General features: G+C 39.2%; 2 protein-coding genes across 2 annotated transcripts in view; both read left to right on the top strand.

Moving 5' to 3' along the window:
• The window catches only part of SLC18A2 (solute carrier family 18 member A2), a 50,121-nt gene that overhangs the window by 3,324 nt on the left and 23,161 nt on the right, over positions 1-23,636 (top strand). Inside the window, exons 3-9 of the mRNA XM_087725874.1 lie at positions 7,145-7,499; positions 14,355-14,413; positions 15,379-15,462; positions 16,455-16,547; positions 19,050-19,139; positions 19,916-19,959; positions 20,042-20,102. Coding sequence (XP_087582000.1) covers positions 7,145-7,499; positions 14,355-14,413; positions 15,379-15,462; positions 16,455-16,547; positions 19,050-19,139; positions 19,916-19,959; positions 20,042-20,102 — 786 coding nt within the window. The remainder of the gene's footprint in view (positions 1-7,144; positions 7,500-14,354; positions 14,414-15,378; positions 15,463-16,454; positions 16,548-19,049; positions 19,140-19,915; positions 19,960-20,041; positions 20,103-23,636) is intronic.
• On the top strand, positions 1,133-2,992 carry LOC106548611 (pterin-4-alpha-carbinolamine dehydratase-like). The gene is given in 3 exon segments (XM_087726042.1): positions 1,133-1,150; positions 2,683-2,724; positions 2,726-2,992. Coding segments are annotated over 3 exon segments (327 nt in total).

Genomic DNA, 23,636 nt, shown 5'->3' on the forward strand with positions numbered 1-23,636 from the left:
TATGCAGCTGTAGAGTATGTCTTTTGTTATCTGACCATTCTCTGGGCTTATCTATGGAGATTCTCAGTCATCCATGTCATGGTACTCCCAAAGGTGCTTTTTTCAAGGGGCAACTGGACTTTCTGGTTTTTCTTTGATGATGTTTCACTTCTCATCCAAGAAACTTCTTCAGTTCTAAGCGAAGCGAAATGTCTACAAAGAAAAAACAGAAAGTCCAGTTGTCCCTTGAAAAAAATCACTTTGGGAACATTCTCAGAAGAGCATTTCTTTGCCCTGAGTCTCAAAGTCATTCTCACGTATCATTGCACAGGGGGAATTTCTTCAATAAAAGAATTATGAAGATGAAAAAGCATTCACAGAATTAGCAAACAAACAACAAAAACCTTCATCACAGAAATGTACTTCATTTGATGCCCCAGATTTGATAATTTGAATATGCATTTAAATCAGAATGAGTACAGTTGAATAATTTTGAAATCTATTTTGTATATAGAAATTTAAATACATGTTAAGTTGTGTTAATACTTAAGCGTTTCTATAATGTAAATCATGATTTTGTATATATTGTAATATTAATTTTTCCATGAAAATGCATCTTACATTAAAATGAAACCATCTTTTTACACTTTTATATGTTATTTCTTATAATAACTCTATGAAATGAATTGGGTGGATTCATAGTGTATAATTATGTTTGCCCTAACTAGTTTGAATTTCCAGGTTTAAAACAACCAACCATCATTTAGAATTCTGTACTTGGCGTTTTTTTGTTTTCCCACAAGTTTCAATATTTTATTTCTATTTCTTTACCAGACTTTCTATGCAATTATCAAGACAAAATTGAAAACAACATAGAATTCCAACTACAGACTCCAAAATAATAACAAGTGTTATTCATCAGGGGCTTTTCGGATTTTAATATCCCCCTGTTCAACAGACTCTTCAGGTTGACTAATATCCTAAATGTAGATTGTCAATTATCTCTGACGTCTGTTGAATTATACCTACGCATGAACAATTCTTGTTTTATGCCCTGTCCAACTCCATTCCCATTAAAAAAATGGCTATTTCAGCGTTTTTATTGTTTGATTCAATATAAAGTAACATGGCTTAATTTAGCAATCCTGTACCAATGTACCAGGAAATAACAGTATGCCCATTGATTTAAATGAAGCTGACTCTGAGGGGACATATGGGGAAAAGCTATTCACATATGAATTTTTTTGTAGCTGTCAAATGGTATATGTGTTTATTCAGTAAATATAATTTTTTTTCATATTATATTTTAAACCATTATAGCAATTTAAATTTGCTCTGATATCAAGTAAGTAAATCTTCACTAGATGTTGTTTTTGCAGTGTAGTTTGTAAAATTAAATTTCAGATCCATAAATTGGAACAAATAATCTTCTTGTTCCTGTATCTCCTGCACTTGTGCGGAAGTAAATTTCAATTTTCCTTTGTCATGCTAAAGAACTAGCTTTGACAAGAGATTTTCCAAATGATTTTAAGTTTTGCAACTTAGCATCCTCACTCTTTCCCTATTTTTCTTATCAAGCATTCGCATCTATTCCACTTTCACTTGCTCTTCCTGGTGGAATATGCCTTTTTCTGCATAGTCCCCCCCCCCCAAATCCTGGTTATTTGAACAGCTTTATAAATAATAGCCATTTATGGCTCTCCTCTCCACTAAGCTTCCTGTAACAACAACAATATCCTGAGAAAATTAGTTATGCTCTGACATATTAACATTTTTATCTGTTTCATGTTACATTCATGTCAAAATTATCTTTTAGTTTTAAAGTATGGAAATATAGCTTTGTAAATTATTTCCATATCACTAGTTTTTCAGTTACGTACTTGCTGAAGGCCATTCACTTATCTCAACTGAAAGGTTTCCTGAATAAATAAGGTTGTTTACACAGTAATTAGATTCAGACATTTCGCAAAACATGATTCATCTAAATGATTGATAAGTTTGTCATTAATATCCCCTGCCAAGTAGTTTTTCCTACCTCCTTATTTTAAAAGTCCTCATTTTCTTTCTCACACATTTATATATTTAGGATGCTGTTAGGAATTTCAACCATATAAAGATGCCATATTTACTCATTTTCTTTCTGTTTCCTTAATTTCCTGAAATTATTACTATATCATCTGAAATACGTTGAATTGAAATCAGGGGTGGGTTTCAACCGGTTCGCGGCGGTCCCCGCGAACCGGTTGGTCGGCAAACCCGGAAGTAAGTAACTTCCGGGAACGGCGAAGGGCCCACCCGCCCGCCCGCGCTCCTTACCGGTCTTTGAAGGCTTCTGCGCTTCCACGCAGGCGCATGGCACATACAGCGCCTGCGCGATTCTCCACAAACAGCTGGATGGCACATACAGCGCCTGTGCGAGTCTCCGCGAGCAGCTGGAGCATCACGTAGGCACTAAGACACATGCGTGAACTGCGCGCGTGCACGAGGACGCCGCCGGCCCCGTTCCAACCGAACCGGTTGGAACGGGATTAGCAACCCACCCTGCTTGAAATTGAACAGGATTTACACAGGACCATCAACCTGTAATTTATTAAACTGTATCAAATTTCTGTACCTGGACAGGAGGGAGGTTTAGCAAGTGTGGAAAACGCACTGGGAGGCATCCTATCAAATCGCAGCTGAGGAGATTAATTAATTTGGCAGGCAGGAAAAGCTCACTGACTAAGCAGCGAAGAGAGGGAGAGAACATCTCCTGCCAAATCTCAGACCAGTAGGAAGGAATGAGGTGGATGATGCTATCTACAAGGAGTCCCATGTCAAGGACTTTAATCGGGCCTTTGGATTTATGACCAGAGAAGCTCTACAAGCAGAAAAATTGGATCATCATCCTGAATGGTTTAATGTTTACAACAAAGTTCACATAACTTTAAGCACACAAAAGTGTGCTGGCATATCTGAATTGGGCATCAACTTGGCTAGTTTTATAGACCAAGTTGGAAACACACTAGCATAAAGGGCTCACATCATCTTTGTCTGTAAAGGTAGCTCCTGCATCTTAACCTGTCAGAAAGTAGCACGACAAATATAATCTGGCCTCCATAGCCAGCTGATATGGCATCTTTTTGTAGAAACCTCATATTCGGTTACTGTAGGGTTACACCTGGCAATAGACAGCTGTTCTGTGAATTCATCTATTATCCATTATAAATCTGTCTTGTGTCAATATCTGTCTCTAGGGTTCTTTAGTCTGTAACCATATTAAGCAGTATTAAGAAGGTGTAGGAGAAGTTGCCTATGGTTGCCAGTTTTAATAAAGCCTGTTCTTACATAATCAAATTATTTTTAAAAAGGGAAAAAAGGAATTTCAACCGTATAGAGATTGCCATATTTACTCATTTTCTTTCTGTTTCCTTAATTTCCTAAAATAATGACTCTATCATGTGAAATACATTGACTTGAAATTGAATAGGATTTACACAGGACCTGTGTGTCATTTATTAAACTGTATCAAATTTCTTTACCTGGAAAACACCTGTTATGTACATTTGTAAAGAACATATGAAGGAGAGATTATCTACCCTAATATTGTCTTTGTTAATTTCAACAACTGTTTGGAATATTAGATCTGAAGCTTTTCCAGAGCTACTTGGAATCTTGAATGTTCATGACAAAATAGGAAGCTAATTACTGAGTTATTAATAAAACCAGAAGTTTACATTAACTGAAGCAGTGACATGCGGTGAAGCTTATGGCTGGTGAGGCAAAAAGAAAGAAAGCGGCTTTTGCCTGCCCTGCAGCAGCTATGTCTGAAATAGAGGCATCTTGCGCCCCGCAGCTATGTCCGACCCAGCTGCGGGGCGTGGGATGCCTCTATGTCAGACAGAAGCAGCGGGGTGCTTTCTTTCAGCTTTTGCCTGCCCCGCAGGGCAAACACTTTCATCTTGCAGGTGCTGGAGCTGCAGGCCACCAGGAGTACCCAGGTTGGAGTGAGAGCCACGGAGGCGAAAGGCAAAGAGGGGTGGGGGTGTTCCAAGAGGCCCCCCTCCCCTTTTTGTGCTCCGCAAGCCAGGCCCGCGGCGGCAAGAGGCTCAGCTCTGCTTCTATCACCCCACTCTCCACTCCAGAGAAGCCGGCCATGGGCGAGTCTCTGCAGACCCGGTTCTGTCTCCAAGCAGCCCCGGGAGGAAAGGGGCCAGCCCCGCTTCCCTCCCCAGACTTTCCGGGAGCGGAGGACCCGCATACCACTTCCCCTTCCAAGGAGTGGAGGACCTGCATTCCGCTCCCCCTTCCAAGCCCTGAGTGGCCAGCCTCAGCTCCCACTGCTTTCTCCCAGAGCTCCGTCAGGCCTGCCAAGGAGGAACCCGGACAGGGCAGGAGGGAGAGCCATGGAGCTGAAAGGCAAAGAGGGATGGGGGGGGGTGTTCCAAGAGGCCCCACTCCCCTTTTTGCGCTCCGCAAACCAGGCCAGCAGCGGCAAGAGGCTCAGCTCCACTTCAATCGTCCCCCCAGCTCCAGAGAAGCCGGCCGCAGGCAAGTCTCCACAGCCCCAGTTCCATCTCCAAGCAGCCCCAGGAGGAAACAGGCCAGCCCCACTTCCCTCTCCAGACTTTCGGGGAGCAGAGGACCCGCATACCACTCCCCCTTCCAAGCCCCGAGTGGCCAGCCTTGGCTCCCGCCGCTTTCTCCCAGAGCTCTGGCAGGCCCGCCGAGGAGAAGCCCGGACAAGGCGGGAGCAAAAGCCACCTCCTGCCCACTCCGCCGCCTCCTCTCAGGCCCACCAGGCCTCTTCCTTGCCCTCTGTGGGATGGGCAGGGGTCGGGAGCAGCTGGACCCCCATCGGCTGGCGCTTTGGCTGCGGAGAAAGAGGCACCTGCTGGGCTGAAAGCAGCGAAGCAGGACCCAAGTCCAGCCCGGACCGGTGTCCAGGTCACAGCGCTCCAGCCTCCCTTTCTTCAGCTCCCCCCTCCCCAGCCAGCCAGCCCATCCAGCCCATTCCTCCCCCGGCGCGGCAAGCTCCAGTGGGCTGGGCCTGGCAAAAGAAAGAAAGCACCAGCCCACCCGCTAGCAGAGGCGGGTAAAAGACCCGCCTCTGCTAGCGGGCTGTCCCTCTCTTCTCGAAAAAGCTGCCCTCCCTGCCTCTCCCCCTTTCCTCTCTTCTCAATTTGAGAGAGAGTTTGTTTGAGTGAAGTAAAGAAACAAACACAAACACACAAATTACTTACAATAAAATTAATTACTTACGTGTCACGGAGGATTTCAACTCCCCTCTTGTCTGCCATGATGAAAATGTAAACAATGTAAAAAGAAAAAAATCAAAAGCTGCTGCTGCCAGAGTCCCCAATGGATGACTCTGCTTAGCTGTTTAAAAAGAGCCTCTAAAAAAGTGCCCTCTGCAAGAGGAGGCGAGCGAACCACGTGCCTCCTTTGCATAAGGAATTTTTCGCCTTTTAACCCTTGCTTAACTCTGCTCAAGTGATCATAAAGATAGTCTAAAGGAGGCATGTGGTTCTCTTGCCTCCGCTTGCAGTTAAGCGCTAAGCAGAGTCATCCACTGTGACTCTGGCAGCAACTACCTCAGTCTTTTTCCTTTTAATTTTTTTTTCTTTTCATGATGACATGAAAAGTTTGCCTCCCCAGTCTGCACGTCCCTGAACTGAAGTTAATGTGGAATACTACTTAATCTAAAAATCTCTTCAGATTAATGATTAACAATATAAATCCAACCCTCAATAAGTAGTCTTGATTCATGTTCTTCAGAGATCAAGTAGATTATTTTATAGAATGAATACAAGAATTATTTTACGTTCAAAATTCTTAAAGAAATATCAAATGCAACCAGTTGTAGATAATTATTACATTGTGTTCCAGTTAAGAAAGTCAAGACTAAAAGTATCATTGTTATTTATTTCGTTATTTATATTTTATTTAGCAGTTTTGCAAAGAAAAAAGAAAAAAAAGAAGCTTCTTTTACTGAAATAACTAAAAATGTAAAAGATACAATAGTAGTTCCTTGAACTCCGTTATGAAGAAGGGAATTCATCCTTTTTCTGCGGTGTTTCCTGGACAACTAATTGGTATCAATATTGCATTCATTTACATACCAGGTTATTGTTATTTTTTATATGACTAGTATTTTGTTTCCGATGAACTTTATAGAGGTTGATTTATCATTGTAGCCTTTTGATGTTTATTGTGTTTGTTCTAATTAAGATGCTTATTTGATGTTTATACTGTGCGCTTCAAACAGCTGCTGTGGGTAAAGGACATATAAATGAATAAGGGCATAACAAGCATAGGATTTTAATCTTTAGCTTTTAAAGAATTGGAAGTATTTTATTCAGATCATAGTTATATCAATGCCTGGGGTACGCAAAAATCATCTTACACATAATTTTAATATCAATTTTCTAGATGCTTTTGCATTTTTAAATTCAACTCCCTATTTAACCATATGGGGAATACTTTTGCAGAATTCTGAGGAAATTGGGGAAGACTTGAATATATTTTTCCTCAGTTCTTTGATGTTAGACTGAATATAGATAAGTCTTATCATGTTTTTTTCATTCCATGTAGAAAAGAATGACTGACTGCTTAAATTCCAATCATTTTATGAATGAACTTATGGGTTTGTCTTTCTTCATCAGGATTCTTGTATAAGTGGAAACAAACTTTAGAATAGCTATGTTTTCATTTTTTTTAGAACTATCTTATAAATTAAATAGGCTAGTTTATGATACAGCTTATTTTTGTGTTTTATTAAACTAATAATAATGCTGTTTAAAAATACAAATATGAAATGCATTTTCAAGTAATATGCAAATATTAAAAGATGTTACGAGTTAAATTATGTTGAAATGATAAAATAGTTCACGTAAGATTAAATAAGAAGAAAAATGGAAAGCTCGGACACATGTATCAGAGAGTACAAAATTTGATTAGATTTAAACTGCTTTTATGAGCTCCTGTTGAAATAAAGTTATTTTGATAAATCCAAACAGTAATTTTTCTATCATGAAAAATTCTGAAAACTAGCTATTTGTTCATCCATGTACTTTACAAAAGAAAAAGTGCAGCCTTGTGCTTATTTTTGTTGTGTTTATTATGACATGTGTATGTCGTAATATGTGACATAATTATGTGACAATTGCTCTCTTTGCTTTTTCAGTGCCAATAATACCAAGTTATTTGTATAGCCTTAGACACCCCAAAAATGTAACGGATGTCCAAACCACTAGACCGGAGACTCCTGTCAACTCGAACAGATTGCAAAGCATCTTTTCCTATTATGACAATTCAACTATAGTTACTGGAAATAATTCTGAAAGAACAAGGCCAGAAGATTATTATGCTCAGACAGAGCAAATGGTGGTCAATATGTCTATGGTAACCCCATCCTCCTCAGACTGTCCAAAGAAAGACAAAGAGTTGGTGAATGAAAATGTAGAAGTTGGTTTGCTTTTTGCTTCCAAAGCAACTGTCCAATTGCTTACTAACCCTTTTATAGGACCAATGACAAACAGGTATGTTTTCATTTTTTTTTCTTACATAATAAAATATATTCCATTTGTTCTATTCACCTGGGTATTTATTTTTTAGAGAAATATTTGCTTTATTATGTATGTATCTTATTTCTTATTTAGTTTATTGGTTGCTTTCACTGAAATATATTATTAAAACGAATTGCTAATGGTTCACCGACAAAAGGGCGAACGACAAAAGCGCGCCTGACTAAACCGCGGTGACAAAAATGTGAGTTCTAAAGCGCGCCGACGAATGAGCGCTGAAGCGCGCCGACAACAGCGTGCCGACAGAAGCACGCTGTAACCCTAACCCTAACCCTAACCCTAAACCTAAACCTAACCCTTACCTTAACTTAAATCGTGCTTCTGTTGGCGCGCTGTTGTCGGCGCGCTGTTGTCGGCGTGTTGATGACATCGCGGTTTTAGTGCCGCGGTTTTGTCGGCGCGGTTTTGTCATGCGCGCATTTGTCAGGTCACGATTGCTAATAAACCTGCACTATATCATCCTTAAATAAATCAGCCTTCTATTTACCTTCAATTTTATTTTACATAATTTTCAACTTTGTTCCTTTTCTGCTTTTTGACTGGCATCTTGTAGCAGGAGTGAACTTTTTTTTAGCTAATGCAGATATCAGATAATGAGAACTAGAAATGAAATAGCTTATGTTAGTAAAAACTATTGCAATGTCTTCAGTAATAATATGGGAGTAGTGAGTCAAAATTATGCACTTCTCTCCAGCCAAGTTTTCAAATACGTTTTTTATTATAAATTATTTATTTTTATGTTACTTTTCAAAGAACATCCTCCTAAGTTAGCTTGTTGTGCACTTGGTTAGAATGCAGTACTGCAGATCAATTCTGTCCATAGTCAGGAATTCGATCCTGACGGGGCTGAAAGTTGACTCAGCCTTCCAGCCTTCTGAGGTCAGTCAAATGAGGACCCAGATTGTTGGGGGTAATATGCTGACTTTGTAAATGACTTAGAAAATGCTGTAAAGCAGGGGTGTCAAACTCAATTTCATTGAGGGGTGCATCAGGGTTGTGTTTGATCTCAGGGGGGCGGGGTGGGCATGGCCAGCTTGACACTAATCACATCGGGGGCACCTGTGGTGGCCCAAGTGCTCTACCAGCGAAAACAGGCTCACAAGCTCTGTTTTCGGCTGGGACGGCCTCCTGCAACCCTCTGCCAGTGAAAAGGGAGCTTGGGAGGGCCATGCGTGGCCATCCCGAGCTCCATTTTCACTGGCAGAGGCACCGCGAGCCAATCCTTTGCTGTTTCCAGGGCCACCCCATGGACCAGATCTAAGCACCCTACGGGTTGGATTTGACCCATGGGCCTTAAGTTTGACACCCCTGCTGTAAAGCATATGGAGCAGTATATAAATCTTAAGTGCTATTGCTCTTGTTACTACAAATGCCTGCAAGTAAGAGCTGATGAAACCAGAGACAGAAATGACTGTATGATGGGTTTGTTGTTCCGTTTGTTGATCAAATATGGTTGACATTCCTCCTGAAAAAATAACAATTCAGGCAGGCTCATATTGTTCTCTTTTAGGCTGTGATTAGAAGCATTAGAGTGGCACCATGGTTTTAATATATATCATCACAATTTCATACTTTTCCAGCAATAGCACATACAATAAAGCTGTAGGGAAAAAAAGTTAGTATAATCAAATTGATAAACACTATGTTCCTATCAAAGCATGACTGAAAAACATCTATAAAACAGCAAACAATTGCAATTTTCTAATAGCATGAAACAGTGATTATGGGCCCAAAACCTTCTGATTCCAGGGAAGTTATCTTTACTTCTGGATGGGTTTATACTTCATTGGGGAGGAATGATTCATAATTTCAGAATTATTTTGGACTCATGGCTCCTGTTTAAAGAGAAGATGACAACTATGGTCAAGAGGACTTTTGTACAATTATATCCATTGTGGAAATTATGAATATTTCTGAACTGAAAAATCCTAAAATCACTCTTAATTTAGTCATCTCCCATGGGATTATTGTAATTTATTTTACAGAAAACAAGTAGTTTTCTGCTACATTCCTCCCATATAACACCTCTAGTTTGAGAGCTGAATTGGATGCCAGTTTACTTTCAGTTGCAATTCTTGAATTGTCTTGTATTATCTTTAAAGAATTCTTGGTTCACAAGTTGAATATCTACAGAACTGCCTCCTCCAAATGGCTCTACCTGTCTATTCAGATCAAGTGAGGTATACTTTTCTTGGATTATTCACTCTATACAGGCCAAAAGCTTTCTCAGTTACACTCCCTCTTCTCTGAAGCATTTGTACTTACAGAGATCAGATTAATCCCCAATTTACTGGCTTTTGGTAAAGCTGAAAAACTGTTTTTTTTTAAAAGCCCCAGGAGGAGATCTGGTCTGAGGTAGAGCTCACATTCTGGGTTGTGCCTGAATGTTACCTTGGAGACCATAGTTTTCTGCCTAATTCTCTTTGTTACTCTTAGTTATCTGATTGTGGATTTTGTGCGTGTGGTTATTTTAATCTTATTGAAAGAATAGAGTAGAAGCCATTCAGAATCTCTCTGGATTGGAGAGGCGTAGCACAGCAAACAAATGAGCACAAATTTGTCTTTACCCATAAGACGCTGCACATATGATGATCTATTTTATGTAATGTAAAACAGTTTAAAAAAAAAAGGCATTATGGTTACTATTTGATTATTAATTATGTTTATATACATCTGTGTGAAAAAGTCCTGCACGCTTTACAGTTTACAGTTTATGACACTTTTTGGATAGGCCGTTGATTTTATGATATTTTATGCTAACTGCTATGCAAATATTGTTATATTTAAATAAATACTGGTGGCTTTTAAGTGAAAAGCATAAGCTTTTGGTAATTTGGTGCTGTTTGGATGGGGATTGTGAATTTTCTTGCATGCTTACAATGCATGCTTATAATGACTATGAAAACAGATTAACTGATGCATACCCAGTGGCATACGTGTTGCAATTACTAAGGCCGATGCTAGAGTTTTGTTAACATTTTTATTGTTTGTGACCCTGAAAAGGACTGTTTAGGTAACCAAACATGATTACTAATATAAAATTGGCCAGCCCTTATTGCTTATCACCAGGCGGCATCGCTTTGGCATAGACTGTATAAGCCTTTGCACGTGATCTTTGATGACAATGTGGTGCCAGGCTGCAATAATGGATTCAATCAGCTCCTGCTTGGTCTTTGGATGTTTCTTGCTTATTTCGTAACCAATATTGGCCCACAAGTTCTCAATTGGTTTCAAATCCGGGCTCTGAGCTTGTCAATCCAGGAGTTGAATACCATACTTCTTCATCCACTGCTGGACGGACTTGGCTTGATAACAAGGAGCGTTGTCATCCTGGAAGTAAAAGTCCTTCCCTACAAGTTGCTGAGCTGACGGAAGCATGGTCTTTCCCAGGACTTCAACATACTGCTCGGAATTCATGATTCCCTGCACGATTTGTATCCGACCAATACCAGAAGCAGCGATACAGCCCCAGATTATCATATGCAATGGATGCTTCACAGATAGATTCAGGCAATAGGACTTAAATTCTTCAGCTGGAAATCTTCTGGCATACCTATTGCACTGATTCCCAGTCAAGTAGAAATTGCTCTCGTCATTGAAGATGACCTTGGCCCACTGTTCATTGGTCCACTTGGCATACTTCTTGGCCCACGCATGTCGATGAGAGCAGTGAGTGTGAGCAAAGGTTTACTTTGAGCCCTGCAGCCTTTGAGTCCTCGGCAAGGTGCACACTTTTACATCTGAGGTGAGGTGACCTTCCTGTTAGCCATTGAAATGCGTTGCAGAGCCTGGTTTCGCCGTTTTGTCGAATTTCTTGGTCTTCCAGAGCGGATCCTGTCATTAATTGAACCAGTTATTTGGTACTTTTCAACCACTCTGCTCGCTGTGGTGTGATGGCATTTCACTCTCTTGGCTATTTCTGTACAGGAGTAACCCTCTTCGTGAAGCACAATGATGCGATGCCGCTGCTCAGTACTGGTGAAAGCAAAGGCCTTCATCCTTGCCCGAAGCCAGAGCTAAATTACATTGCTCAATGATTTTCATGCCTATTTATAATCTGGCAACATTGATTGGCTCATAGATTTAGCCCCTGTGCATTTTGATTGGTCAGCCAAAGCTCGCTGCTGATTGGCTACTTTCGATCCTAACATTCTCAAAAATTCAAGTTGTGTTTGTTTTAGCACATAAACTCACTCAAAACCTTAAAAAGACTTTGGTTATATTAATAAAAATTATGCATCTCAATCTGACTACATAAATTTTCATCGAAGTACTAATTTTGTGTGGTTTCTATGAATGAAAAGTTAATTAAACATGTAAATACAGCTTAAAACTGAAAGCGTGCAGGACTTTTTCATACAGCTGTAATATATGCTATTATATATAGCCATAGCAGTTAGACTTATATACCTCTTCATAGGGCTTTCAGCCCTCTCTAAGCGGTTTACAGAGTCAGCATATCGCCCCCACAGTCTGGGTCCTCATTTCACCCACCTCGGAAGGATGGAAGGCTGAGTCAACCTTGAGCCGGTGAGATTAGAACCGCTGAACTGCAGATAACAGTCAGCTGAAGTGGCCTGCAGTACTGCACCCTAACCACTGCACCACCTCGGCTCTGGTATGATATCCCACCATACTGTCTACAAGAAATAAAACCAAAGCACATAAAACAGTAAAGTAACACCCATGTTTTCCCAAAAATAAGACAGGGTCTTATTTTCTTTTGGCTCCTGAAATAAGCGCTTGGCCTTATTTTGGGGGAGATATTAATTTTGAGGTGCAGGAGGTGGCGAGCATGGTCACCTCATGGCTGCTGCTGTGTTGCAATATTTTCAGGGAGGACTTATTTTTGGGGGAGGGCTTATTTTAGCACATGGGCTCAAAAGCCCAATTGGGCTTATTATTTGAGGAGGTCTTATTTTCAGGGAAACAGGGTATCAAAAGCAATGGCAATTTTATCAGCCAAATTTTGAACTGAAAAGTCTAAAATATTAGAAAATCAAAACTGCAATGATAGATTGAAGCCGGAACCTACGCCTTTCTGATATTCAATATAAAATAAATAAAATAGTTGTTTTAGATGCAATAGCTGGAGGGCAAGGTAAAATTTATATTGCACTTTAAATATTAAAATCTGCTAAGTATTACTGTTGTGTTACTTTTAGAAAGCAGTATTAATTTTTATTTAGAGTAATATAGAAAGCCTGGCTCACATTCTGAATGGGCTCACAATATATGGATGGAACAGCCTGATAACATACAGATTCTGGAATGGTTAGGTCTAATTTATGTAGGTATTTTAGATGCAATTGCATGTTCATTTGAATTTCTAGTAAAAATGTGAGATGCCCTTGGGCTCAGCTCAACTCCTTTTTTAAAAAAAGGGTTTTTAATTAGAAGAACAGTTTAAGAAACTACAGAAACATAAAAGAAAAAGTAGTAAAACAACGTAAAAGGGTGAAAGATAACAAAAGAAAAAAGAAATCTAAAGAAGCACTTCTGGTTTTCTTTTCGGCAATTATAAACAAAATAATTGACATCTCTTTACCCTCCCTTCCAAATTGCATATCATGGTTTGCTTCTTCTCTTATACAAACCTTTTTAATCAATGAATACTGAAATCACTAGTTCATGTTTATTCATTTTCAGCAAATAAATAAATCATAAGGGTTTCCAGGCTTTCATAAAAGTAAGTATAGTTCCCTCCTTAGTTTAGCTACAATTCCTAATGATTGTAGGCTATGTAGTTTCCTTGGCAATATTACCAGAATGGTTTTCCTTTCCCACTTTTAATGGTTTTCAGCAAAGCCAACAATGATGTGATTGGAGCAGCTGAGAAAAGGTAGAGCAATTGTAGTGGAAAAACCATTGTTGCACCAACTTTCTGTAAATTTCCATCTTTTTCACTGGGTGCAAATCATAGTAAGTTGTATTTATGTCATCTGGTGCTGATCTGATATGTTGATGAAGAATTAACAGAGAACAGCCTTGAGCCTTACTTGTTTTAGCCTCTCATGAAGAAACATCTCTTGGAACACCAGATAATTTGTCTGTACATCTCTGTACTCCTTCTATTTCTGTATTTCTTTAATGGTACTAATACATTATTGATATGTGGTTCTGTAGGCTAAGTTAATGAAAATAATTGTGAGTTTTAAAATAAATGGTTTATAATCTGTAGAGATCTGTAAAGAGATTTCTGATACAATTTGGGCCTATGCAAAAGTCATGGGTTTGCATCACGATGCTCTCACAAATGTCAACCCTCTTGCTGGCTTTGGAGAAGTCCCTACCATTTGGCTAAAGTATTAGGAAGCTTTGTTTCAGTCAGGGATCTCCAAACTTGACAGCTTTAAGAGTGTGGCCTGGCTGGGGAATTCTGGGAGTTGAAGTCCACAAGTCTTAAAGCTGCCAAGTTTGGAAACTCCTGGTTTCAGTATTAAACGTTTTGCGCTGCTGTATGTTGTGTTTTCTCACTGAAAGAATTTCTTAAATGTAATTATTCATTTGTAGTGTTTTATAGACAGTTAATTTAAGGTAAGAGCCAGAATTTATTTCACTCTTGCTGAAACAAACGAAGCTTGTAGTCTGGCAAAAATCTGAAATTCTTTTGTGGTTCCCCTCATTTTACATGAGCAACATCTCCTCAGAGATGCTTGCCCCCTCAAAATTCTTCTCTAACCTTCAAAAGGTTGCCTTGCTCTATTATAAAATATTATTTTCAGCTTCCTAAAAAAATGAAACATCTGTTGTAGATGTAGAAGAAACATGTGTAATGAGTCAAAAATTGCTATTGATTTTGTTTTCCAGGATAGGCTATCAGGTCCCCATGTTTGCTGGTTTCTGCATCATGTTTATTTCAACAATAAGTAAGTGTTGTTTTTCTACTATATCCCCAATATTACAGAAGAGAAGGAGAAATGGGAACAAAGCACTGTTTTGCATTGTCAAATCTGGATATCCTTTGGTTCTAAGAATATATGAAGCTTTCACTAGAAAACTCTTGGGTGAAACATCAATGAAGACAAGACTTTGTTCCACAGATTCTAAGTGTGCCATAATAATCTTGTAGTATTCACATAACCATTACCCTTACCATTGTTGCTTAGGATATGCTTTGAGCTGAAATGTTTTTGTATACAGTCTCTACCATTGAAGTAGAAGAGACAGAATGGATAGAAAAATAAGGCACTTTAATCTTTTCTTACTTGCCAGATGAAAAGCAACCAGGGCCCAATGGAAAGAGGAATGCCCTTGAATGTCTCTCATTCATCAGAGTGGCTCCTTCAATTGAATTATTCTATTTATTATATAGCAATGCATATTCCCCACAGAAGCTTGGTAATTGCTTGTCCATTTTCAGGAGAAAAAAAACCCTCCTAAACCAGTTAAATTGTATCTTGATTATGGGAAGGTATTGTGAAATGTTGGAACAAATATTGTTTTGATAAGAAGCTTCCTACATTTTTTTTTCTTTTATGTTGTATCATCAAGAGGCTAATGCCAGTGTTTCTCAACCTTGGCCACTTGAAGATGTCCGGACTTCAACTCCCAGAATTCCCCAGCCAGCATTCGCTGAATTCTGGGAGTTGAAGTCCGGACATCTTCAAGTGGCCAAGGTTGAGAAACACTGGGCTAATCATTTCCGCAATAATAACTCTAAGTGAAATAAGAGAAAATAATGCAGATTGAAATTCACATGACGGTCGCAGAGAATTCAGATCAAATGAATGTTAATAATAGGGTAATATAAAAGGTTTTAACTTTTAAATTTAGATAGAGTGTAATCCTTTGTTGTTGTTTTTTTAATGTTTTCTCCTACTTTCCCCCCCAGTGTTTGCCTTTGCAGAAAGCTATAACTTGCTTGTAATTGCAAGAGCTCTCCAAGGTGTTGGTTCCTCTTGTTCTTCTGTAGCTGGTAGGTTTCGAACATGTACATAAGGGCTACAACTGTTTGTTCTTTTCTTTACTATGGATTTGATCAAATTTAGAGTTTAGAGTGTTTAGAGTTTTATTTCATTTGTATGCCGCCCTTTTCCCTAAGGGGACTCAGGGCGGCTCACAACTCAAAAAGGGAAGGGGGGGATACAGACAGTTTAACAACAACACAAAACAATACATGGTTAAAAAAGCACAACAATCATACCATTCGAGATAGGGGCAGCGAATCTTTAGCCCCAGGCCTGTCGGGACAGCCAGGTTTTAAGGGCTATGCGGAAGGCCTGGAGGGTGGTGAGGGTACGAATCTCCACGGGGAGTTCGTTCCAGAGGGTCGAAGCAGCCACAGAGAAGGCTCTCCTCCGGGTAGTCGCCAGTCGACACTGGCCGGCGGATGGAATTCGGAGGAGGCCTAGTCTGTGGGAACTAATTGGTCTAGTGGAGGTAATTGCAAACCATTTTAGTGTTATTATCTTTATATAATTAGATGAGGCCTCTAATTATAAAAAAAACTTTGAATTTCTTAAGAATGTTTACGATATTCTTCTACTTTTAAAACTTTAAAATCATTTTTCAGATCAAGTAGATTTAATATGTTCTGTGCCATTTAGAATGTGTAGTTTGTTGCAGTCATTCTAGATTCCTGGAATTCTTCACCTTCTTGAGAACTCCAGGTTATATAGCCATTATCCTTTCCTGCATACCACTTTCTGGTAAAGGGTTGCAAAGAAAAGAGTAAATTAAAGTGGGGGGAGAGGCCTCATTTGTATTAAAGGCCCCATTGGCTTAAAGAGGCACAGTTGGAGAGACTTCTCACCCCCCCCCTCCCTGATCTTGAGAGATTTTCCAAAGGACAGTTTATTGGATGTGTGAAGATAAATGTTTCACAGGTAATTGCTCATATCTTAGTGTAATTTCCTGTCTGCCGAGAACAAGCCTAGTGTTTTTTACTTTTCTTTTCTTTTTATGCAGGGATGGGTATGCTAGCCAGTGTCTATACTGACGATGAAGAAAGAGGCAATGCAATGGGGATTGCCTTGGGAGGCTTGGCCTTGGGGGTGTTAGGTCAGTATGACAATGTTCCCTGGATCAGAATATAGGTAGTCCTTGAGTTACAACCACAACTTAGTCCAACACTGATGTTGCTAAGGGAAACATTTTTCAGTTTCCCCCTTTTTACAACTCTTCTTGCCACAGTTAAGTGAATATGGATTTCCCTATTGACTTTGCTTGTTGGAAGGCCACAAAAGGCAATCACATGACCCTGGGACACTGCAACCGTCATAAATATGAATCACTTGCCAAGCATCTGAATTTTGATCATGTGACCATGGGGGTATTGCGATGGCTGTAAGTGCGGAAAGCCATCGTAACTCAACTTTTTCACTGCCGTTGCCACTTTGAAAGGTCACTAAATGAACTGTTTTAAGTTGAGGACTACCTGTATGCAATTTTAGAAATTTCACATGCTGCTTTTTCAGTCAATAGTGCTACTTTAAAGCCAGTCCTTCTTACTCCCAACTAAATCCATATGTAATTAGTCCCTCAGGCTATGAATTTTCTCACACCTACATTACAGTCATTGCCACTGAACACATAAATATCTGAGTAAATCTACTCAGGAATATACTATTAAATAAATTATTTGACTCAGAATTATTTGGTTGGCTTTCAAAGAATTGTACATACTGTATATACACACAGAGAGAAGATAGCAATATCAATAGTACTTAGACTTAGACATATACTGTTTCACAGTGCATTTCAGCTCTCTCTAAGACAGTGTTTCTCAACCTTGGCAACTTGAAGATGTCTGGACTTCAACTCACAGAATTCCCCAGCCAGCATTCGCTGGCTGGGGAATTCTGGGAGTTGAAGTCCGGACATCTTCAAGTTGCCAAGGTTGAGAAACACTGCTCTAAGAGGTTCATAGAGTCATCATATTGTCCCCAACAATCCAGGTCCTCATTTTATCAACCTCAGAATCAAACTCCTGGAGTAAGCAGTGAGTTAGCCAGAATGCAGAACAGCATTCTAGCCACTGTACCACCACAGTTCTTAAACCCATACAGAGTACTGTGAATGAAGTTTTGACTCTTGGCGAGTGCCTTGACAAGTCATTGTTTCCTGGAACATTTTCAGAAGTGGTTTGCCTTTTTATCAGGCAGAGAGGGAGTGACTGGCCAAAAGCTGCCTAACTAACTTTGTGCCTAAGGTGGCACTAGAACTCCCATTTTCCCAGTTTCTAGCTTTGGTCCTTAATTAGTACACGAAACGGACTCAGTTGCTAATACACTGAATATGTGATTGTGCTTCCCTTCCATTTTGTAGCTTTAGATCAGTGGTGGGTTTTAAAAATTTTTGGAACCTCTTCTGTAGGGGTGGCCTGGTTTCCGGGTCCACTGGTGGAACCTTTTCTAACCGGTTCGGTAGATTTGACGAACCGGTTCTACCGAATAGGTGCGAACTGGTAGGAACCCAACTCTGCTTTAGATACTTAACAAGTAGCAAGCAATAGTTGCCTAGGCATTCTTGCATTTTTATCATATTCTGCTACGTTTGATATAAAAGAGCCGTGATGGTGCAGTGGTTAGAGTGCAGTACTGCAGGCTACTTCTGCTGATTACCCACTGCCAGCAGTTTGGCACATCGAAACTCACCAGGCTCAAGGTTGACTCAGCCTTCCATCCTTCCGAGGTAGGTAAAATGAGGGCTCAGATTGTTGGGGGCAATAGGCTGATTCTGTAAACGGCTTAGAGAGGGCTGTAAAACACTGTGAAGCAGTCTATAAGTCTAAGTGTTATTGCTATATATACTGTATAATTGAAAAATGTACGGAGTAGGCAATTTTTTTCTGTGAACAGCTACTACACATCCCAAATGATTCAGTAGAAGGATCTTTTTTATTATTCCTTTCAATCAATTGAATGTTGAAAAGAAATTATGCGTTAAGAACTGTCCCTTGGTGGGATAATTATCTAAAAATGGAATGGAATGACCAAATTGGGTGTTGGGGAGAAGCAGATAGAAGAAAAATCAAGTTTGAAAATAGACCAAATTGGGCTGATGGCTGTGGGGGAGGAGGAACAAGAATATTCCCCTTTCAATCCCTTCATGAGAGAGCCAGTGGCTCTGAAGACAGCTGGCTGTTCCATTCAAGCCCCTTCCCCTATTCCAGTGGTTCCCAAACTTGGCAACTTTAAGACTTGTGGACTTCAACTCCCAGAATTCTCCATGCTGGCTGGAGAATTATGGGAGTTGAAGTCCACAAGTCTTAAAGTTGCCAAGTTTGGGAACCACTGCCCTATTCCATCCTCACATGAGCCAGAGCACAGCTATTTTAAGCTGTTGGGAAGAATTCCTGATGCCATGGTCTTGCATGCTTTCTCTGCTTTGTTTGAGGTTAAAACTTTCCCCATTAAAAAAAATGAGGTTTTAATCTAAACGGCAGACACAATATTTATCTACTTATAGAATTACCTTTCATCATTGTTGATATTTGGCCAGACATCTTACTAGAATGTAAATATTTACTAAGCAAAGTGACTTTGGTCTGGTTTTTCCTAGTGGGTCCACCTTTTGGAAGTGTGCTGTATGAATTTGTTGGGAAGGCAGCCCCATTCCTGGTGTTAGCAGCATTGACTCTTTTTGATGGAGGTAAGTCAAAGAACAGGCAGTCCTCAACTTAGGGCCAAAACTGAGCTCAAAGTTTCTGTTGCTAAGTGAGATACTTGTTAAGTGCGTTTTACCCCATTGTATGACTTTTCTTGCCACAGTTGTTAAGTGAATCATCATAATTGTTAGGTTAGCGTCATGGTTGTTAAGTGAATCTGGCCTTCACTTAGCTTGTCAGAGGGTTGCAAAAGGTGATCACATGACCCCAGGACACCTGCAACCATCATAAATATGAACCAGTTTCCAAACGTCTGAATTTTGATCATGTGGCTCACAAAGGGATGCTGTAATGGTCATAAATGTAGAAAGCGGTCATAAGTCACTTTTTTCAGTGCCATTGTAACTTGGAATGGTCCCTACATGAACTGTTGTAAGTTTAAGACCACCTGTATTGCTTATGGTTTCAAACACACACACACACACAAACACACACACACATATGCTGGTCTTGTTGTATTTGGGTATTTTCCCATGAAGGATTGAGATTGTCTTGGCAATGTTTCAGCGAGGTCTCACTCGCCATCTTCAGGCTGGAGTTTTCGGCTTAAAGCGTGGTTGGAGCTGCCGTCTTTCTATAAATCTTGGTGGGGTGTGTGTGGAGTGCTGGCTTTGTTTCAGTAAGTGGAATGATTGGTTGTGTGGTTGTATCATGATTGGTAGATTGGTGCTGATTGGTGCTGGCTGTGTGTCCATTGTTGTTTTGTGTTGTTAAATTATAGCGTTATAGAATAAAATGACCCTTTTTTGCTTTTTTGCAGCAATACAATTGTTAATTTTACAGCCATCTAAGATACAGCCAGAAGTAAGTACTTCGGATAACTTTTTAAAAGAATGTTTATTTTGCCCTTTATAAAACTGTTTATTTTTAATTCTTATTTTAACAGAGTCAAAAAGGAGCATCATTACTGACCCTCTTGAGAGACCCATACATTCTTATTGCTGCAGGTATGTTTGAATTTTACAACATATTTTTAAAATATGTGGTTGTTATCTGAATTTCACAGGTCACTTGAAAATGAAATTAAAAAAATATTTCAGCATTCAAAACCAGCTATCTTCTATTACAGTGATGGCGAACCTTTTCGGCGCTGAGTGCCAAAAAGGGAGTGTGGAGGCTCATCTGGGCTGCAACGTGGAAGAGGAGCTGTCCAGGGCCCATGCACACACCCCAAAATGAACTTCTGGTTTCTGGGGCGCACATGCATGCCGGCCAGCTAGTCTTCCAGATTTCTGGCACACATGCATGCGTGACGATCAGCAGACTGGCTGCATGCACGAAGGTCAGATGATCGTCGCAAGCACATGTGCGCCAGAAACCCAGAAGAGGAATGGGCGACTTTTGGCACATGTGCCATAGATTCGCCATCGTGGCTCTAGTACCTTCAGTATTATTCCTTTCTTTTTTCCCTCCTCCTCATCATCCTTCTCCCTCTCCCTCTTCTCCTCTTCCTTCTCGTCCATGGATAAATTCTGGTTTACAGCTAATCACTATTTTTACTTTTGAAGTGTCAGACTATTTCCAGCCTTTTTTTGCTTAAAAAAGTAAAATTATCTTTGGTAAACTCAAGTGAATTGGGTTCAGGACATTTAGTAAGTAGCAAGAGAATTATTCATGCTAATTAGGAATCACAAAGGAAATTCCACATCCCAGGTAGCAAAATGTATGCAACAAAGCTTTATAGAACCATTTATACATTTCTGTATTATGGTAGTCAGATTCAGTATAGCAATATTTTTTTTCTCTGGTATTTCTTAAGAGTTCCTTAATAAGAAGTTTAGTGATACTAAACTACCTGGTTTCTGATTTTTCTCCCTTACAGCAGCAAGCCCTGGTTAAATTCTTTTTGCATTTCCAATTTTTAAGCCCTCCTTTGCCCCAGATCTATATCCTATGTTTGGATTTCTCCAGTTTGATATCCCTAGAACCTATTATTTCTTCACAATTATCTTTTTGGTCTATGCTTTTTGTTTTCACATTGTTGTTGCTGTTGTGCAATTTTCTTCTGGGTAATCTGAAGAAGTGATTGGTCACTTGTCCCAATTATCTGCCCTTACCTTTTTTTTCTGGAGATTTTTTGCAGCTGTACAGTACATGTGTATGTTTGAAGTGGAATGAATGAAAATAACATTACCCTGTTGCACAGAATTTGCATCTGAATTGCTAGGCCACTTGAGTTATAGGACATCCAAAACCATTGTATCACTTATTAAACAATTAGAGAAGGTCTCACAACTACAGCCATGATACAATACATAATTGTGTCTTTTCAAAGTATACTAAACTGAAATTGTGTATCACTGTGTTTGTCAAATACTATTGAAAAGTTGTTGAAATAATGCTTCTTAGTGTTGATTTACATGCAGCTGGCCTCTTGACAAGTGCTCTTTGATGTTAGAAAAACAAGGCTGGAAAATTTCAAAAATGGGGAACTTAAAAAAAATAGGCGAGATAATTAGACATACTTAAATATCATTGAAATTAAAGGAACATGTTTCTTTGGGAAGAAATATTCATTAATTTTAATTGTAACCTAAAGCATTCTTATTTTCCCATTGTATTAAACTTAAAAATATACCTTCTTTTATCATATTTCTTGTGTGGAATTTTATTAGATATGCACAACTGGAATGGATTAAACCTCTGTTTGGGTATATGAACTGATGCCTATACCCCCAGTAATAATTCATAGCTCTTCCAAGAACTTTCCAGTGATTTCCTTCTATCTTGTTTATATTTTCTATTGCAGTGGTCTCCAACCTTGGCAACTTTAAGATCTGTGGACTTCAACTCCCAGAGGAACTCTGGGAGTTTGAAGTCCACAAGTCTTAAAGTTGCCAAGGTTGGTGACCACTGTTCTATTGTCTTCCCTTTTTCTTTTGTTCAACTTGTCACACAAATACTAGCTTTATCTACACAACTAAAGTGTGTGAGTTTCTGTTTGCTGATCATTAACTTGAATCCTACCTTATTAGTCCAGGACCAATTTATTGATTCTTTCCTGCCCTTTTGGGTGGTAATCCCTGGGAGAGAAATTATATTGCATGGTAATAATTACTCTTAGAGTTATTTTAAATAATAATTAGGTATCAAAAATTTAACTATTTAACGCCAAGTTGTAAATCATTGAAGCCTAATGAGGGCAATGTCAGAATTCTCTCTTCCTGGTGTTTGGTTCCCTTTTTAGTAGCTTTATAATTTGATTATGTGTGAAGCATTTTGCTTCAAAGTTGATTGCTAAAGCAAGCAAACCTCCACTTGTGGATTGTTTTGGGGTTTGTTTAACAAACTACATTCCTCTTAAACCATATTTATTCTAGGGAAAACTAGATTCTGTTTCTCCTGTTCTGTGGGAAGAAATGAGGTGTTTGAGACTAGAATGAAACAAGCTGTTTTCCCAAGTGGGTTCATGTTTGTGCATTAATCATAAAGTTTAATTTTCAATTTTTGTCTAATTTAGACTGAGCTGTAGTGTTATTTTCTCTTGAATAGCTTCAATGTATAGCATTTTAAATTGGATTTGCAGAGCTTTGGATGTTTGCAGCTGTGTTTATGTCAAATGTTTTTTTTTAGAATTGGTTCTCGGTTAGTGCTCCTGTGCTGGAGTAAATGATATAATAGCTTCCTACATATTTATATTAAAATTGTTTATGTTGATCTCTATAAGTTATAAAAGCAAATAAAAGTACTTTAAAAAAGGAGAAAATTGAGGACTCTTAAATGTGGCAACGGTCACCTTGCCTTATGGTATAACACAGTGTTTCTCAACCTTGGGGACTTTAAGTCCTGTGGACTTCAACTCCTAGAATTCCCCAGCCAGCTATGCTGGCTGGGGGATTCTGGGAGTTGAGGTCCACAGGACTTAAAGCCCCCAAGGTTGAGAAACACTGGTATAACACAATGATAGAGAACTTGTCATCCACATCATTTTATGTTAGCATTGCTTTAAACAAATTTATAAAAATAAAAATGGCTGAAGTTTTACATTATAAAATCTTGTGAGAGCTTCGCAGTCTCACAGGACAGAGCTATTTTTCTGCAAGAAGATATCAGAACTTGAAAAAGCAAAGATGTTTTTTTTCCCCAAGTTCTAATATCTTTGGTACAACATCATCATCTTTGCAAGAAACGAATTGGATTCTTGTTCATTGCCTTTAGGCATATAGGTGAGAGCACATCTAGGTTTTAGATATCCTAAATAGACAGCCTAATACAATGTGGCATATTTGAACAAAAGATGACAGCAGTGGTCATTTTATTGCTGAACTGTGTGATAAGAGAGCCTTTTCTTGGGCAAAATAATTTCTGTATAGCTAAGAAATACTAGTTGAAGTGTAAAGGTTTAAAAGTCATCATGAGCTGAGTTTGCAGTTAAGTTTTTATTATTATCAAAATTGTTTAAACTGCTTTAAAAGTCATTCAATGCATGAAAGGTATAAGTCCAAGTTATAGAATCTGAAGATTTTCATGTAAAAACTCCA

This window comes from Thamnophis sirtalis, unplaced genomic scaffold (assembly GCF_051295495.1).
Source record: "Thamnophis sirtalis isolate CommonGarterSnake01/CBP01778 unplaced genomic scaffold, rThaSir2_p1.2 scaffold_11, whole genome shotgun sequence".
Lineage (NCBI taxonomy): Eukaryota > Metazoa > Chordata > Lepidosauria > Squamata > Natricidae > Thamnophis > Thamnophis sirtalis.